We start from the raw sequence: 16937 nt of genomic DNA, 5'->3' as shown, positions 1-16937 counted from the left end.
AGGTGATCCTGCCTCGGCCTCCCAAAGTGTTAGGATTACAGGCGTGAGCCACCGCGGCTGGCCTGTATTTACTTTACAAGTCCCACTTATTTATTTATTTATTTATTTATGTTTATTTTTTTGAGATGGAGTCTCACTCTGTCGCCCAGACTGGAGTGCCGTGGCAGGATCTCGGCTCACTGCAAGCTCTGCCTCCCGGGTTCACGCCATTCTCCTGCCTCAGCCTCCCGAGTAGCTGGGACTACAGGTGCCCGCCACCACGCCCAGCTAATTTTTTGTATTTTTAGTGGAGACAGGGTTTCACCCTGTTGGCCATGATGGTCTCGATCTCCTGACTTCATTATGCGCCCGCCTCGGCCTCCCAAAGTGCTGGGATTACAGGCTTGAGCCACCGTGCCTGGCCTGTTATATTGATTTTTAACTAAATTCCTCTGAAGAGGAAACTTTCTGACATGATATGAGGAAAACTGGATTTTCTGACACATGTTAAAATAAACACAGAGGAGCTCAGTGGCTCATGCCTGGAATCCCAACAGTTTGGGAGGTCGAGGCTGGAGGATCACTTGAGCCCAGGAGTTCAAGACCAGCCTGGGCAACATAGCAAGACCCTGTCTCTACAAAAAATATTAAAAATCAGCTGGGCTTGGGGGTGCACGCCTGTGGTCCCAGCTACTAGGGAAGCTGAGGTGTGAGGATTTCTTGAGCACAAGAGGTGGAGGCTTCAGTGAGCTATGATCACGCCACTGCACTCCCGCCTGGGTGACAGAGCAAGACCCTGTCTCAAAAACAGTGCAAAAAGCCACAGAACTTGTACCACCTAAAATCATCCTTGCCTTCACCTTCCTGAAATGCTCCCGGCCAAGAGCAATCTCAGGCCAGTGGTTCTCACCCGGGGGTGATTCTGCACCCCTCAACCAGGGGACACTGGATGGTGTCTGGAGACATTTGTGGTCCTCACGTCTTGGGAAGGTGTGAGTGGAGGCCAAGGATGCTGCTCAACCCCTGCAGTGCCCAGGACAGCCCCACCCAGAGAACAGTCCAACCCCAAATATACACAATGCCCCAGGGAAGAAAACTATTCTAAGAGCAGAGAATGGACTCCAATCCTATCCTGGGCCGGGCGCGGTGGCTCACACCTGTCAACCCAGCACTTTGGGAGGCCGAGGCGGGCAGATCACTTGAGGTCAGGAGTTCGAGACCAGCCTGGCCAACATGGTGAAACCCTGTCTCTACTAAAAATACAAAAATTAGCTGGGCGTGGTGGTGGGTGTCTGTAATCCCATGTACTCAGGAGGCTGAGCAGGAGAATCACTTGAACCTGGGAGGAAGAGGTTGTGGTGAGCCAAGATCGCACTGCTGCATTCCAGCCTGGGCGACACAGCCAGACTCTGCCTCAAAAAAAAAAAAAAAAAAAAAAAAAAATCCTGCCCCGCTCCCTTAAGGTACCCATCGTGGGCCCAGGAAGGGACTGAGAGTCCAGGGCGGGCACCAGCCCTCACACACAGGCCCCCATGCTGTCCCGTGGCTGACACTTCTCTGGGCCAAGTCATTTCTGGGGTGTGAGGAACTTGGCTGAGGGAAGCCTAGCTCTGGTGAAAGTCCCCTGCCTGGGGGTCTTCCTCCTTGACCCCTGCAGGACCCCCGGGTGACAGGCAGCGCACGGAGTCTGCGGAGGGCAGAGGACCTCGTTGGAAGCTGGCCTTCTGAGCTCCCATGTGAGGGTGGGAGTCTCAGGGCCACACTGGGGAACTTGGTTCAGGGCTTCTGAGGGCTCTCCCTGTGAGGGGCTGGGGAGGGGTGTCTCAGGGTCCCCAGGGTCTGGGGCAGACAGGCAGGACCCCGCTGTGCCCCTGACTCAGTGGCTTCTCCAGCTGGGAAGGCAATCTTTAGGGGGTTTTTTTTGAGGCAGGGTCTCACTCTGTCACCCAGGCTGGAGTGCAGTGGCACCATCGTGGCTCACGGCAACCTCAACCTCTTGAGCTCAAGCGATCCTCCCGCTTCAGCCTCCCAAGTAGCTGGGACTACAGGGCGTACCACGGCACCCAGCTAGTTTTTTTATTTTATGTAGAGACGGGATCTACGTTTCCGAGGCTGGTCTCCTGGGCTCAAGGGAGACTCCCACCTCAGCCTCTCAAAGTGCTGGGATTACAGGTATGAACCACCTGGGTCATTAGGAAGCCAGTCTGCAGCCCCCTCCCTGTCTGGGAGGCGCTGGAGGGTGTGTGCACAGACAGATGGACAGTCCCTTCCATGGAGAACCGGAATGCGCTGCCCTGCCCGCTCCCCTGGGACCGCCCAGTCCTCGGACTCTGCCCTCGGGCCCTTCCCCAGAAGTCCTGCCCGCCATGGGAAGAGAGAGGCTGAGACCCACCCCGATGGAAGCAGAGAGGCCCTGGAAGGTGGGGGAATGCGCCTTTGGTGCCGGCCTCCCCCCAACTCTATTTCAGGCACCCCCACCCCACTCCCAGCATCTGCCACTCACATCAGGTAGCAGTCAGCCGGCCTCTTAATCAGCAGTTACTCTGTTGGCACCGCCCCTGCCCCCCACCCCAGGGCCCTACCGGAGCCAAAGCTGTCACTTCCAAGGCCACCGAGCTTAGGCGCCCCGGACTCCCCGCTACCAGAGCCTTAAGGGGGTGTCCTTGGGGCCAGCTGGGGGCCCAGCCAGGGCCTGGGGGAGAAGCAGGCTGAAGGGCCCAGGCAGGATCCACCCTGCACATTCTGGGGGAGCTGCGGGCTCCCGAGAATTGGCCTTGTCTCCTCTCTGCCCCCATTAAGCTTCTGCAGCATTCAAGGAGGTGGAGAAAGCGCTGAGCTTCAGGGAGGACCACGGCCCAGCCCCCTCCAAGGTAGGGGAGGGGGTGACAAGGTGGGGGTCCGGCCGGCTCTCCAAGCAGGGAGCCCGTGAGGTGCAGTCCGTCCAAACAGGGCTCATTGAAGACACGGCCTGTAAGTTCTCCCCTAAAGGGTCCCTGAAACTGTGAAACCCCAGAGAGGGGCAGGAGACCCCGGAATGGCCAGGGGCGGGGGTAGGGACGGGGCCGGAAGGAGGGAGCCCCCACCTCCGTCCTCACCATTCGCCTTCCCCAATGAGGGAGCCATGGCCGTGGCCACATCATCGCAAGACACACATGCATTGTTGGGGTCGCCCGGCCTGCAGCAGGATCCCCGGCTCCGTCCCCTCTTAGATAAGGAGAAGCAGTGAGCAGGCCCAGCCTCCAAACAGCTCAGCCACTGCCACCGCTGCCTCCTCCTCCTCCTCCTCCTCCTCCTCCCCACAGCCATCTTCCCTGCTCCTTAGGCAGGGACGGGCCTGGGCTGTCCTGGAGGCCACCAAACCGCCTGGGACAATAGGTACCACCCCGGATCTGTGCTTCGGACGTCCTTTGAGGGGATCTCGTTTCACCATTGTTCTGTGTCTGACTTCTGGCCACCGAACGGGGGCCCGTGTTCTGCACGAGGCTGACCAGGGGGACGGGGGGTGGGAAGAGATGGTTTTGGTACTTACTTTTCTTTTTGTCTCACAACAGGGGGGTTAAGGTTCTCGGGGGCTGAAGGAGCCGCTTGGGGCTGGCAGGCCTGGCTTTATAGCGGCCGTCACCCCGGACCTGGGCAAAGGCGCTGTGGTTATTAATAGTGACTGCAGCTTCATGCCCGTATATGGTCAAGGCCACGGCAGCTGCGGGCTCTGCCGGACTCAGGCCTCCTCCCAACACCTGCTCTGGGCCCTGACCTGGAGGCGCCGGGCAGCACTTGCCCCACCCAATGTGACTTGGCGATGACTACATCAGAGACCCTAGAATCAAACAAGACTCACAGTTGGGGGCCCTCCAGAGGGTGCCGGGCCCCGCTGCACCCCTTCCTTCCGCCCTCACCATCGTCTTGGGAGGCAGATGGAATCCCTGTCCCCGGGGAGGGGGAAATGGCAGAGAGAGAGGCAGCACTGTTTACCAGGAGCGCAGCCAGGATGTGCTTCAACCCAGGACACATTTTTGCAGACGGTGTGTAACTAAATCCAGGCTGCGGCCTGAGGCCTCAAATGGGTGTTGTGTGTCCTGTGCTGCCTTAACTCAGCCTGGGGAAACCGGGAGGATCCATGGCCTCCTCCGCTCCTGCAGGTGGGTCCCCTAGACAAAGAGCTCTCCTTCCTCAGAGGGGGCTGGGCGGGGTCCTGCTTCTCCTTTAGTAGCTAGTTTCTGTCCCCTGCCAGCCTTGGAACTCTTCTCTTTTCCTCTTCTCCGCTTCTCTTCTCCGCTCCTCTTCTTTTTTTTTTGAGACAGAGTCTCACTCTGTTGCCTAGGCTGGAGTGCACAACCTCGGCTCACTACAACCTCTGCTTCCTGGGTTTAGAACGATTCTCCTACCTCAGCCTTCCGAGGAGCTGGGACTACAGGTGCCCACCACCATACCCGGCTAATTTTTTGTATTTTTTTTTTTTTTTTTTTTTTTTTTTTTTTTTTTTTTTTTGAGACGGAGTCTCGCTCTGTAGCCCAGGCTGGAGTGCAGTGGCGGATCTCAGCTCACTGCAAGCTCCGCCTCCCGGGTTCACGCCATTCTCCGGCCTCAGCCTCCCGAGTAGCTGGGACTACAGGCGCCTGCCACCTCGCCCGGCTAGTTTTTTGTATTTCTTAGTAGAGACGGGGTTTCACCGTGTTAGCCAGGATGGTCTCGATCTCCTGACCTCGTGATCCACCCGTCTCGGCCTCCCAAAGTGCTGGGATTACAGGCTTGAGCCACCGCGCCCGGCCCTAATTTTTTGTATTTTTAGTAGAGACGGGGTTTCACCCTGTTAGCCAGGACGGTCTCGATCTCCTGACCTTGTGATCTGCCCGCCTCGGCCTCCCAATGTGCTAGGATTACAGGCGTGAGCCACCGCGTCCAGCCTCTTTCTTTTTTTTTGAAATGGAGTCTCGCTCTGTCGCCCAGACTGGAGTGCGGTGGTGCAACCTCGGCTCACTACAACCTCCGCCTCCTGGGTTCAAGTGATTCTCCTGTCTCAGCCTCTGGAGTTGCCGGGATTATAGGCGCCCACCAACACACCTGGCTAATTTTTTGTATTTTTATTAGAGACAAGAGTTTCACCATGTTGGTCAGGCTGGTCTCGAACTCCTGACCTCAGGTGATCCACCCGCCTCGGCCTCCCAAAGTGCTGGGATTACAGGTGTGAGCCACTGCCCCTGGCCTGCTGTGTGTACTTTAACCACAATAAAAACATACTTGAAGCTGGACATGGTGGCTTATGCCTGTAATCCCAGCACTTTGGGAGGTGGAGGCGAGAGGATCACTTGAGCCCAGGAATTTGAGACCAGCCCGGGAAACATAGTGAGACCTTGTCTCAACAAATAACAATAATAATAATAATAATAGTAATAATAACACATCTAGTACATCCAATCTGGTTGATCGTCACAGCATTCAGCACTTCCTACCAGATCCCCTAGGGCTCCTCATCCCCTGGTGCACAAAGCATCAAGCCCTGGCCTCTTGGAGGCCTCTGGGATCCCACCGGAGGCCGGGACCATCACCCCCTCAGCCGTCAGAAGACCAGGAGGCCCCTCCGGTCAGCCCCTCTGGTCAGACAAGGAAATTGAAGTCCGTGGAAGCGCAGCAGGGCCCCAAACTCACACTCCCAGCCCTTTTCCTGGAACCAGCAGAACGTGAACCCTGCTGGGGTGGGGGGACAGACCAACCACACCAGGAGACCAGGACCCCTGGGGGCTCCCACTGCTAGGAGCGTGCGACCACACCTGGCCCAGCCTCCCTCAGCGGGGTGACCCTGAGCCCCTGGCCCCGTCTCTGGCCTTCCTCTGGGCATCTGAGATGGAGCTTGAGTGAGAACCCTCGCCTCAGCCTCCCAAAGTGCTAGGATTACAGGCATGAGCCACTGCACCCGGCGCTGTGTGTGTGTGTGTTTGAGATAGGGTCTTGCTTTGCTGCCCAGGCTGGAGTCCAGTGGTACAATCATGGCTCACTGCAACCTGAACCTCCTGGGCTCAAGCGTTCCTCCTCCCTCAGCTTCCCTAGAGGCTGGGACCACAGGTATGGGCCATCACGTTAAGCTAATTTTCTCATTTTTCATAGAAGCAGGGGTCTCACTGTGTTGCCCAGGCTTGTCTCAAATTCCTAGACTCAACAATCCTCCTGCCTCAGTCTCCCAAAAGTGGTGGGATTACAGGCGTGAGCCACTGAGTTGGGCCACATTCCTGGAACTTTCTCACCTTCCCAAACTGAAACTCTGTCCCCTGAAACACTCTCCACCCACCTCCCCAGCCCGACACCCCCCATCCTACTTTCTGTCTCTCTGACTCTGATGGCTCTAGGGACCTCCTAGGAGTGGAATCGGTGTTCGTCCTTTTGTGCCAGGCTTCTCAGCAAGCGTGACATCCTCAAGGTGCATCCATGCTGTGGCCCTTGTCAGGGTTCCCTTTTTTCAGGCTGAATCATGTTCCATCACAGAAGGGACCCTCCATTACTCCATTGATCTGTGGATGGGCGCCTGGGTTCCCTCCACCCTTTGGCTGTCAAGTTGTGCAGCTGTGAACATGGGTGTGCAAACGCCTGTCTGAGCCACGGGTACTTAAATCCCTTGCCTGGTCCGTCCACACTTGGCTGCCCGGCCCAGCATCATCCTGGACCTCCCAGGCAGAGTCCAGTTGCAGGGATGGGGCGCTGGACCGGTCGGCCTCCTCAGTGCCACCTGGTGGCTGTGTCCCACAAGGTTCCTCCGTGGCCAGGCTGCAGTTCCCAGTGGCTCTGTGGCAGGTGACCGTTGGGAGTTCTAAGGCATCCTTTCTGCCTACGGGGCCAGATGAGATGGGCAGGAAGAGGAAGGCACACGTGATCCACTGACTTAACATGCTCACAGCTGGCACCAGGAGACACACTGTGCTTTTTTTTTTTTTTTTTTGAGATGGAGTCTCGCTCTGTCACCAGGCTGGAGTGCAGAGGTGCTATCTCGGCTCACTGCAAGCTCCGCTTCCCGGGTTCACACCATTCTCCTGCTTCAGCCTCCAGAGTAGCTGGGACTACAGGTGCCCGCCACCACGCCCGGCTAGTTTTTTTACGTTTAGTACAGACGGGGTTTCACCGTGTTAGCCAGGATGGTCTCAATCTCCTGACCTCGTGATCCGCCCACCTCGGCCTCCCAAAGTGCTGGGGATACAGGCGTGAGCCACCATGCCTGGTGCACTGTGCATTTCTTTATGAGACAAGGTGTTGCTCTGTCACCGAGGCTGGAGTACAGTGGCGGGACCACAGCTCACTGCAGCCTCCGCCTCCTGAGCTCAAGTGATCCTCTTGTCTCAGCCTCCTGAGTACTGGGGACCACAAGCAGCCCCACGATGCCTGGTTCACATACAATTTTTGTGTGGATGTACATGTTCCTGCCTCTGTGAATATACTAAAACCACTGAATTGTACACTTAAAAAAAAAGATTTTAGGGTGTGTGAATCATAGCTCAATGAAAAAAAATAAAGTAAAAAAAAAATGGCCAGATGCAGTGACTCACGCCTCTAATCCCAGCACTTTGGGAGCCCAAGGAGGGCGGATCACTCGAGGTCAGGAGTTCGAGACCAGCCTGGCCAACAAGGTGAAACCCCGTCTCTATTAAAAATACAAAAATTACAGCTGGGCATGGTGGCTTACGCCTGGAATCCCAGCACTTTGGGAGGCCGAGGTGGGCAGATCACCTGAGGTCAGGAGTTCGTGACTAGCCTGGCCAACATGGTAAAACCCTGCCTCTACTAAAAATACAAAATTAGCCCAGCGTGGTGGCACATGCCTGTAACCCCAGCTACTTGGAAGGCTGGGGCAGGAGAATCGCCTGAACCTGGGAGGTGGAGGTTGCAGTGAGCCAAGATCGTGCCATTGCACTCCAGCCTGGGCAACAAGAGCAAAACTCCATCTCAAACAAAAACAAAAGACAAAAATTAGCCACGTGTGGTGATGCACGCCTGTAATCCCAGCCACTTGGGAGGCTGAGGCAGGAGACCCACTTGCATCCAGGAGGCGGAGGTTACAGTGAGCCGAGATCACACCACTGCACTCCAGCGGGCGACAGGGCGGGACTCCATCTCAAAAAAAAAAAAAAACAAACCTCCTCAGGAAGGCCGAGCAGGGTGGGGCACTCTCTGAAACCACGTGTGAGTGAGACCCAGTGGCTGTGCTGAGCCTGCTCCTCCAAGGCCACTGGCCTGTGGCTCCAGGCGGGGCAGGGGCTCCCACGTGGGACACAGCAGCATCTGGTAAGGCGCAAAAGGACAAGAAATGGCTCTGATCCACCTCGGCGGCCTGGAGCTTCCATCTCATTGCAATCCAAACACCCAGGGGTGCCAGAGACCAAGATGCAGCAGCTCCCAGGACACCGTGAGGGTCTGCGAGGCCACCCAACTTTGTCCCCTTCTTCCCAAGGAGCACAGCGGCAGGCAGGGAACACAGACAAACATGAAAGCCTCGGAGGGCACATCCCCGGAGGCCAAAGGCTGCTTATCCCCTGCCAAGGTCTGAAGCACACAACACGCTGCGTATCTGGAAGCCGGTGTTTTATTTCTCTTGGCTGCACAGGGCCGCTCTTGTCTAGGCCTGCACACGCGCCATGACGGGGCTCGCGGAGGAGTCCGCAGCAGAAGACCCCACATCCAGGGAACCGACCTCAGCAAGGAGGGCACATGGTAGAAGACCCCACCAAGCCCGGCGCCACCCAGAAGTGCGGGGACTGCCTGTCCGCCGTCTACCCCACCCTCGCTGTCCCACGACCTCCTCCTGGGCCAGTGGCAGCAGCGGGCAGCACCCCGCCAAACTGCCCGCAAACCCTCCCCCAGGCCTGGGCCTGGGCCAGGGCTGCATTCGGACGGCCGCTGTGCCTCGGTAGCCAGTCCCATCCTGGGTCCCAACCCTCACAGCGCCAGAGGCCACGCTGCCTGGAGGGTCCCAGCGTCATTGATGATGCAGGAGCGAAGGTGAAGGCCGGCTTGGAGGCTGTGCAGAGAAGCAGCCCCGTCCCACACCCACCCTTGCCCTCCAGCTCTTCCCACTCCGCCTCCAGCCTGGGGGCGGTGTACAAGGGCTGGAACGGGACAGGAGGAGCAGCGTCCAAGTAAGCGCCCCCACCGAAGGCCGAGCTCCAGCTGTCCTGGGGCCTGGCCCATCCCAGTAGGCCTAGCGCAGCCCGCACTCCACGCCCTGCAGCTTCTCCTGCTCCAGGGCGCGCACCAGGTCCTGTACGAAGCGCATCTCGGAGGCCACCTGCTTGGCCAGCGCCTCGTAGCGGTTCTCCAGGCGGCTGAAGCGGCGCTTGAGGCCGCTGGTCCCCAGCAGCGCGCCCTTGGCCTCCTCCTGCGCCTGCCGCTTGAGTGCCTCGGTCTTGAGCAGCTCCTGCCGCAGCCGCCGCAGGTCCTGGCCCAGGCTGTCGCTCTCCTCGCGGTACCAGGCCTCCTTCTCCTCGTAGATGGCGGCCAGCGCCTCCACGTCCTCATGGCAGAGCCGCCGGCTTCGCTCCAGCTCACGCAGGCCCTCCTCGGCCGCCGCCACCTCCTCCAGCACCTTGGAGAAGCGCTCGAAGTTGGCGTAGCTGTTGTTGGGCGGCATGCTGGAGTGCGACTTGATGGTGTACTCCTTCAGACGCGTGGTCTTCAGGCGCCGCCGTTCGGGCTTGCGGCCGCTGTCCTCGCCACGCACGTTCCGCCGCCGGATGGCCTAGGAGGGAGGGAGGCCTGAGGGGGTCCCCGCGATGCCACCCAGCCCTGCCAGCCCCCGCCTGCCAGTGTGAACTGAGGTTCAGGGGCTCATCCGGCAGCCGAGTCAACGCCTCATGACAGAGACTGCCCGGCCCAATGCCAAGCCAAAAGTGCTCCCTCGAGAAAAACGTTGCAGCCCTGGCCCTGGGAGTCTCAGCCCTGCTGGACACACACCAGCCGAGGACGCCACCAGGTCTGTCGGGTGCCACATGTCCCACGCCCAGGACCCGACCCCCACCACCCAGGCCCACTCCTCTGGGGACCCTTCCCAGCCACTGGGGTTTGTCACATCCACAAGCCTTAAATGCTGAAGGCCATCCGGACCCCAGTGAGAAGGCCAAGGCGGGAAGCCCAGGGAACTCCCCCCGCTCCACTTACCTTAATCCAGGAATGTTCCAGGCTCTGGGCAATGGTCATTCTCTGCCTGGAAGACCCCTGCCCTGGTTAGTTACACCTGCACCATCTGTCCCGTCCTCCCGCGGATGCCTGACTCCCAGGACCCCCAAAAGCCCTAAAGTCACCCCCCAGCCTCTGCTCAGCCAACCACAGGAGCTGAACAACGGGACTTCAGGGAGCGCAGGGTTATCTGGGGGACGGTGGAGAGAGCCGAGACTTCAGGCTGGAGTAGCAAACCCAGGTGCCCGAGAGAGAGGCTGGGTGGCCGGGGAGGCCCAGGGAGGTCTGGGGGTCTGGGGAGGCCTGGGGACACCCAGGGAGGCCCGGGGAGGTCAGGAGAGGCCCAGGAAGGCCCTATGAGTGAGGGCTCAGCACTGCCAGGATTCTAAGTGTTTACAGGAAAACAAGTCACCTGGAATTTTACATGGAACCTTATTTTACACACTGGCAACTAAAAGTTTGTTAAATACACGGCAAGCAGCCAGACACAGTGTGTCACGCCTGCAATTCCAGAACTTTGGGAGGCCAAGGCGGGCAAATCACTGGAGGTCAGGAGCTCAAGACCAGCCTGGGCAACACGGTGAAGCCCCGTCTCTACTAAAAATACAACAATTAGCCAGGTGTGGTGGCGGGCACCTGTAATTTCAGCTACTCAGGAGGCTGACATGGGAGAATATCCTGAACCCGGGAGGCGGAGGCTGCAGTGAGCTGAGATCGCACCACTGCACTCCAGCCTAGGTGACAGAGCGAGACTCCGTCTCAAGGAAAAACCATGGCAATGGCCAACCTGCGCCATCAGTTTCCTCTCTCCAGCCCAAGAGCGAAGCCATGTCTGATCCCCAGCCGCAGGGAGGTGGCGCTGGGAGGAGAGTCCCCTGCAGCCTCCATGGGTGGAGTGGGCCCGTGTCCCATGTCCCACCCCGTGCCCTCTGCTGGCCCCTCGTACTTGGGATCTTTGACGAGCAGCCGGCGAATGAAGTCCTTGGCCAGCTCACTGGTGTTGCTGAAGTACTCCTCGTCGAAGTCATAGTTCACGGCTGAGATGTTGGTGAGCGTCTCCTGCTTGGTCTCGCCCAGGAACGGGGATGCACCGCTCAGGCTGTGAGACGGGCACGGGGTTCAGTGGGGTCCTGGGGTCCCACCACAACCGTGCCACCTCCCCGGCTGCCCCCAACTCCGTTCTGCCCACGACAGGCAGAGCACAGACGACAGGCTGACAGCAGGGGCCTGGGCCACTCACATTCCTGAGCCCCTAGAATCTTCCCGCAACGATCCCAGCCACCACCCAATAGGCATTCAAAATCCACCCCCACACCCTGACACTGACAGCAGCAGCAATGAACGGGCAGGGTCTCCTTGGAGATTCGAAGTATCTGTGCAGATGCAGGACCCGAAAGACCCCAGTCCTCAGGAACGCCGAGGGGAGGAGGGTAACTGCAGGGGGGAGCCCAAGCTGACAACACCTTAGCCAAGAGATCAAGGTCAACAGCCCAGCAGCAAGAGGGCCCGACAGCGTCTGCCTCCCAGCCTGATGCTGGGCAACAAGAGCAAAACTCCGTCTCAAAAAAAAAAGAAAAAAAAAAAAAAAATTAGCCAGCCGGGCATGGTGGCTCACACCTGTGATCCCAGCACTTTGGGAGGCCGAGGGGGGCAGATCACCTGAGGTCAGGAGTTCAAAACCAGCCTTGACCAACATGGTGAAACCCCATCTCTACTAAAAATACAAAAATTAGCTGGGTGTGGTGATGGGCACCTGTAATCCCAGCTACTCGAGACTGAGGCAGGAGAATCACTTGAACCCGGGAGATGGGGGTTGCAGTCCACAGCCGAGATCGCACCACTGCCCTCCAGCCTAGGCAACAAGAGTGAAACTCCGTTAAAATAAATAAATAAATAAAAGCCGAGCATGGTGGTGTGCACATGTAGTCCCAGGTACTCGGGAGGCTGAGGTGGGAGGACTGCTTAAGCCTGGGAGGTGCAGGCTGCAGTGAGCTAGGACAGCACTCCAGCCTGGGCAACAGCTAAGACCCCGTCTCAACAAATAAAAATAATAAACAACGGCAGGCCCATGTGTGGCCCAGGGAGGAGTCAAAACCCAGCCTGGGGCCAGGTCCCTTCCTTGCACTTTGAGGAGGCTGGCCTCCCTAGCAGCAGCAGGGACAGGAGCATACACACCCCCGAACCCGGGGCCTGCTCAGGTGCTCTGTGAGCGTCCTGCCTTCAGAACTCTTCAGAAGCCTCTGGAACAGCAGCCACAGAGAATCACTCATCCGTTCACCCGGTATACCCTGAGCACCCGTGATGGGTCACAGCCAGGCTGGGGAACCCCAGCATCCGCATGAAACACACGGAGCCCGGGACCCGTGCCAGCTGTGCTGCACAGCTGAGGGGCCCCCACCAGGTACTCACAGGATGTAGGTGATGACGCCGATGCTCCTGGGGACAGACAAGAGGAAGAGGTCAGTGCGGTGTGGGGCCGCCTCCCCTCCCAGTGCAGGGCCCCGCCTGCCCTCCTAGGACGAGGGCGTCCAGAGCCCCTGTTCTAGGGCAATGGTCCCCCCATACTCGAGCAGCAGCAAGGCCCCGCTTCATCCCCAGCTGCAGCGCTGGCCTGCGCTCCAGGACAGCAGGGAGGCCCGGGGGAGGGGGTGGCACACTCACCACATGTCCGCCTCCAGGCCCAGCGGCTCATAGTTCACAATCTCTGGGGCTGCAGAACAGGGAGATGTGGATCAGGCACTGGGGACACACGGGCCAAGGAAGAGGCTCACGACACAGGCACGGGGTCAAGGCTCAACACATCACAGCCCTTGGGGCAGGAATGCGGCAGAGCTGGCCCTCAGGGCCTGACGGTAGGACAGCTGGGCTGCACCAAACGGAGGCCCTGACCTCCTGCAATGCCGGGCCCAAGAGGGGCAGCCTCAGGGCTATGGAAGCGGCAGCTGGCGCCGGGCATGACCCACCCCATGCCCAGCAGGCAGCCCCAGACCACCCTCCCCAGGCTGGGCTGCCCACTGGGCAGGGCCTCACCCACAAACTCTGGGGTGCCGAAGATGTTCTTGAACTCATTCCCCGCCTCGATTTTGTGCGCGATGCCGAAGTCGATGAGCTTGATGCGTGGGTTGGGCACGTTCTTGTCCAGCAGCATGATGTTTTCCGGCTGGGGCGGGAGGGGGCTCAGCGGGAAAGCACGGGCCTCCCCCAACCTCACCCCGACGCTCCCCCTAACCTCACCCCCATGCAGCCCCCACTCTCACCCCCACGCTCCCCACAACCTCACCCCCACGCTCCCCCCCTCACCCCCATGCTCCCCCCAACCTGACCCCCACACACCCCCCACTCTCACCCCCACGCTCCCAAGCTCCCCCCACCCTCACCCCCACACGCAAGAGGTGCTCTCCAGGCTCTTCCCCGCCCCCACACTGGCCGGCCCCACGGGGCTCACCTTCAGGTCAAAGTGCGCAATGCGCTTGGAGTGCAGGTAGTGGACGCCGTCCAGGATCTGCTTGAGGAACTGAGTGGCCTCATCCTCCGTGAGCGACTCCTTCTCCGCCAGGAAGTCAAAGAGCTCCCCGCCAGAGACCAGCTCCAGGATGAGGACTACGTCCGTCTTGTTCTCGAAGATGTCGTGCAGGGTGATGATGTTGGGGTGCCGGATCTCCCGCAGGATGTTCACCTCCCGCTCGATCTCCTCCCGGCTCACCCCGCGCCGGCTGGATGACAGGCGGCGCTTCTTGATGAACTTGGCCGCGTACTCCTTGCCCGTTCCCTTCTGCCGGCACTTCCGCACGATCGCAAACTGGCCGCTGGAGGAAGGGGAGTGAGTGAGTGGGGGTGGCTGGCTCCCCGCCACCTCCACCTGCTCCTCTGGGCGCAGCCCTGCACCAGGCACATCGAAAGACATGAGCCAGTCGCTGCAGGGGAGCAGACTCCACGCCTTCTCAAAGAGCAATTCCCCAGAGTCCCGCACCATCAGACGCAGCGTTCCCACCCATCACAGGGCTATGCCCAGCAGGTGTGCGGAGGCGAGTGCAGAGCCAGCACTCACCATATGGCACCAGCATATTATTGAAAAGTGAAAGAACGAAGAGTTCAATGCATATCAAGAGGGAACTGAGGGGGGACCAGTCACGGTGGCTCAGGCCTGTCGTCCCAGCACTTTGGGAGTTCCAGGCGGGCCGATGACTTGAGCTCAGGAGTTCAAGACCAGCCTGGCCAACATGGTGAAACCCCGCCTCTACCAAAAATACAAAAAATTAGCTGGGCTTGGTGGCGGGCGCCTGTAATCCCAGCTACTCAGAAGGCTGAGGCAGGAGAATCGCTTGAACCCGGGAGGCAGAGGGTGCAGTGAGCTGAGATGGCGCCACTGCACTCCAGCCTGGGCAACACAGCAAGACCCTGTCTCAAAAAAATAAAAGTAAATTTAAAAAATAAAGAGAGAACTGAGCCAGGTGCAGTGGCTCACACCCGTAATTCTATCACTCTGGGAGGCTGATGAGGGAGGATAGCTTGAGCCTAGGAGTTTGAGACCAGCCTGGGCAACACAGTGAGACCCCATCCCTACAAAAAAGAAATACTAAAAAATAAGCAAAGGCCGGGCGCAGTGGCTCAAGCCTGTAATCCCAGCACTTTGGGAGGCTGAGACGGGCGGATCACGAAGTCAGGAGATTGAGACCATCCTGGCTAACACGGTGAAACCCCGTCTCTACTGAAAAAAAAAAACACAGAAAACTAGCCGGGCGAGGTGGCGGCGCCTGTAGTCCCAGCTACTCAGGAGGCTGAGGCAGGAGAATGGCGTAAACCCGGGAGGCGGAGCTTGCAGTGAGCTGAGATCTGGCCACTGCACTCCAGCCTGGGCGACAGAGCGAGACTCCGTGTCAAATAAATAAATAAATAAATAAATAAAAATAATAAAAATAAATTTAAAAAAATAACCAAGGTGACCAGGCACAGTGGCTCATGCTTGTAATCCCAACACTTTGGGAGGTCAAGGCGGGCGGATCACTTGAGGACAGGAGTTCAAGACCAGCCTGGCCAACATGGTGAAACCCTGTCTCTACTATAAAAATACAAAATTAGCCAGGCATGGTGGTGGGCGCCTGTAGTCCCAGTGACTTGGGAAGCTGAGATAGGAGAATTGCTTGAACCCAGGAGGCGGAGGTTACAGTGAGCTGAGATCACGCCATCGCATTCCAGACTAGGCAACAGAGCGAGACTCTGTCTCAAAAAAACAAACAAAGAGCAAGGTGTGTGGTGCACCTGCAGTCCCAGCTGCTCGGCAGGCTGAGACAGAAGCACTTGAGCCCAGGAATTCAAGGCTGTAGTGAGCTGTGATCGCACCACCACCCTTCAGCTTGGGCGACAGAGTGAGACTTTGTCTCTAATAAAAAAAAAAAAAAAAAAAAAAAAAAGAGAGGCACTCATTTCCAGACAAATAACTGAAAAGAAATAAACGGGAACTGGGAGAGATTTGGATTAATCCAGGGGAATTTTACTCAGTCACAAGAAAGAATAGGCCAGCTCTTTACGTGTGGACAAGAAGAGACCTTCGTGACGTCACCCACTCCGTGAGGCGGAGAACACGGTCTTTTTCGTCAGAAAGGTCCCGAGGCTACACAGCAGCCTGTCCGCAGCAGGCCCCCAGGAGGGGGGTTGAGGGCGTGCGCACAGAGGGAGGGTTTGCTTTTTATTTGCTGCAGTTCCATCCTGACCAAACTAGTCACCGCAGAATTCATTTCACCATTTTCGTAAATCTACGCCACTGACCTCGAAAGAGCTCCCTACTCAGCGTACAGAGGGAAAGAAACACGCATGTTCACGAGACAAGAGACCAGAGTGAGGATGTGGGGCCGGAGCCGCACGCGCCCGGGTGGAGCTGTGGAAACAGCCTGGCCCCTCGGAAGCTTCAACACGGAGTTTCCACGTAACCCACAATTCCACTCCCGGGATCTCCACAAGAAACGCACACACACGTCCACGCGGTAACTTCCACAGGGACGCTCACAGCAGCACCGCCACAGCAGCCGCGGGTGGAGACAGCTCAAAAGCCCGTCAGCGGAAGCATGGTCAACACAGGGTGGCCCATCCACACACCGGAGCCCGAGCCAGCCACGAACAGGAACAAGCCCCACGACGGGCCACAGCATGGAGGAACCTTGAGGACATCACGCCAGACACAAAAGGCCTAAGCCCTGCTCCAGGCGCTGGAGTCGCTGCCATGGGCTGGGCGTGGGCCTGTCCTTCCGGGCCTCACGTCCCAGCAGCATGGAGGGCCACAGATAAACAATGTGTGCTCACTGCACCTCCAGGAGACCCAGGTCAGGGTGTGCTGGTAACAACTCCCATGGCGGGCCACCAGGGACATGCTCTGCACGCCGGGGGTCAGAGGCAGGGACATTTGAGATGGGCAAGGGGAGGTGCCCAATTATTACTGATCATGGGGGAGACTAAACATAACAGCCCCTTCAAAGACATCATCCACGTGCTAACCCCTGGGACCTGCCAAGATGGCGTCTTAACAGCAGAAGGGGCTCGGCAGATGGGATGAGGTTAAGGATCTGGAGACGGGAGAGCATCCTGGGTAATCCGGCGCCCAGTGTCCTCGTAGCATCCTCGTGAGATGAGAGTCAGAGAGAGACTGGAAGAGGCTGCGCTGTGGCTGTGAAGGGGAAGGAAGGAGTCCCCGAGAGCCAAGCAGGTGCCTCTAGACTCTGGGAAAGGTGGGAACCGAATTCCCCCCTGGAGCCTCCAGGAGGGCCCAGCCCTGTGGGTCCACGGTAGACTCGGAACCCCCGAGGGAAGCCATG

General features: G+C 58.4%; 2 protein-coding genes and 1 long non-coding RNA gene across 4 annotated transcripts in view; 1 reads left to right on the top strand and 2 right to left on the bottom strand.

Annotated features, from left to right (window-relative positions):
- LOC126942871 (uncharacterized) overlaps nt 1-16937 on the bottom strand; it is a 224222-nt gene that overhangs the window by 97210 nt on the left and 110075 nt on the right. The gene's annotated exons all lie outside the window — the stretch shown is intronic.
- Nucleotides 1-16937, top strand: part of PIAS4 (protein inhibitor of activated STAT 4) — a 175026-nt gene that overhangs the window by 73751 nt on the left and 84338 nt on the right. The window lies entirely within an intron of this gene.
- Nucleotides 8525-16937, bottom strand: part of DAPK3 (death associated protein kinase 3) — a 98120-nt gene continuing 89707 nt past the window's right edge. For both annotated transcript variants that reach the window (XM_050770408.1, XM_050770409.1), the window contains 7 exons: nt 13577-13937; nt 13162-13291; nt 12793-12841; nt 12541-12567; nt 11078-11230; nt 10114-10159; nt 8525-9694 (listed from right to left, as the gene is read on the bottom strand). In XM_050770408.1, coding sequence (XP_050626365.1) covers nt 9158-9694; nt 10114-10159; nt 11078-11230; nt 12541-12567; nt 12793-12841; nt 13162-13291; nt 13577-13937 — 1303 coding nt within the window. In that variant the 3' untranslated portion in view covers nt 8525-9157. The remainder of the gene's footprint in view (nt 9695-10113; nt 10160-11077; nt 11231-12540; nt 12568-12792; nt 12842-13161; nt 13292-13576; nt 13938-16937) is intronic.

Source organism: Macaca thibetana, chromosome 19 (assembly GCF_024542745.1).
Source record: "Macaca thibetana thibetana isolate TM-01 chromosome 19, ASM2454274v1, whole genome shotgun sequence".
In the NCBI taxonomy this organism is placed as follows: domain Eukaryota; kingdom Metazoa; phylum Chordata; class Mammalia; order Primates; family Cercopithecidae; genus Macaca; species Macaca thibetana.
Note: the sequence above shows the minus strand (reverse complement) of the source record. Positions and strands in the feature narration are given on the sequence as shown.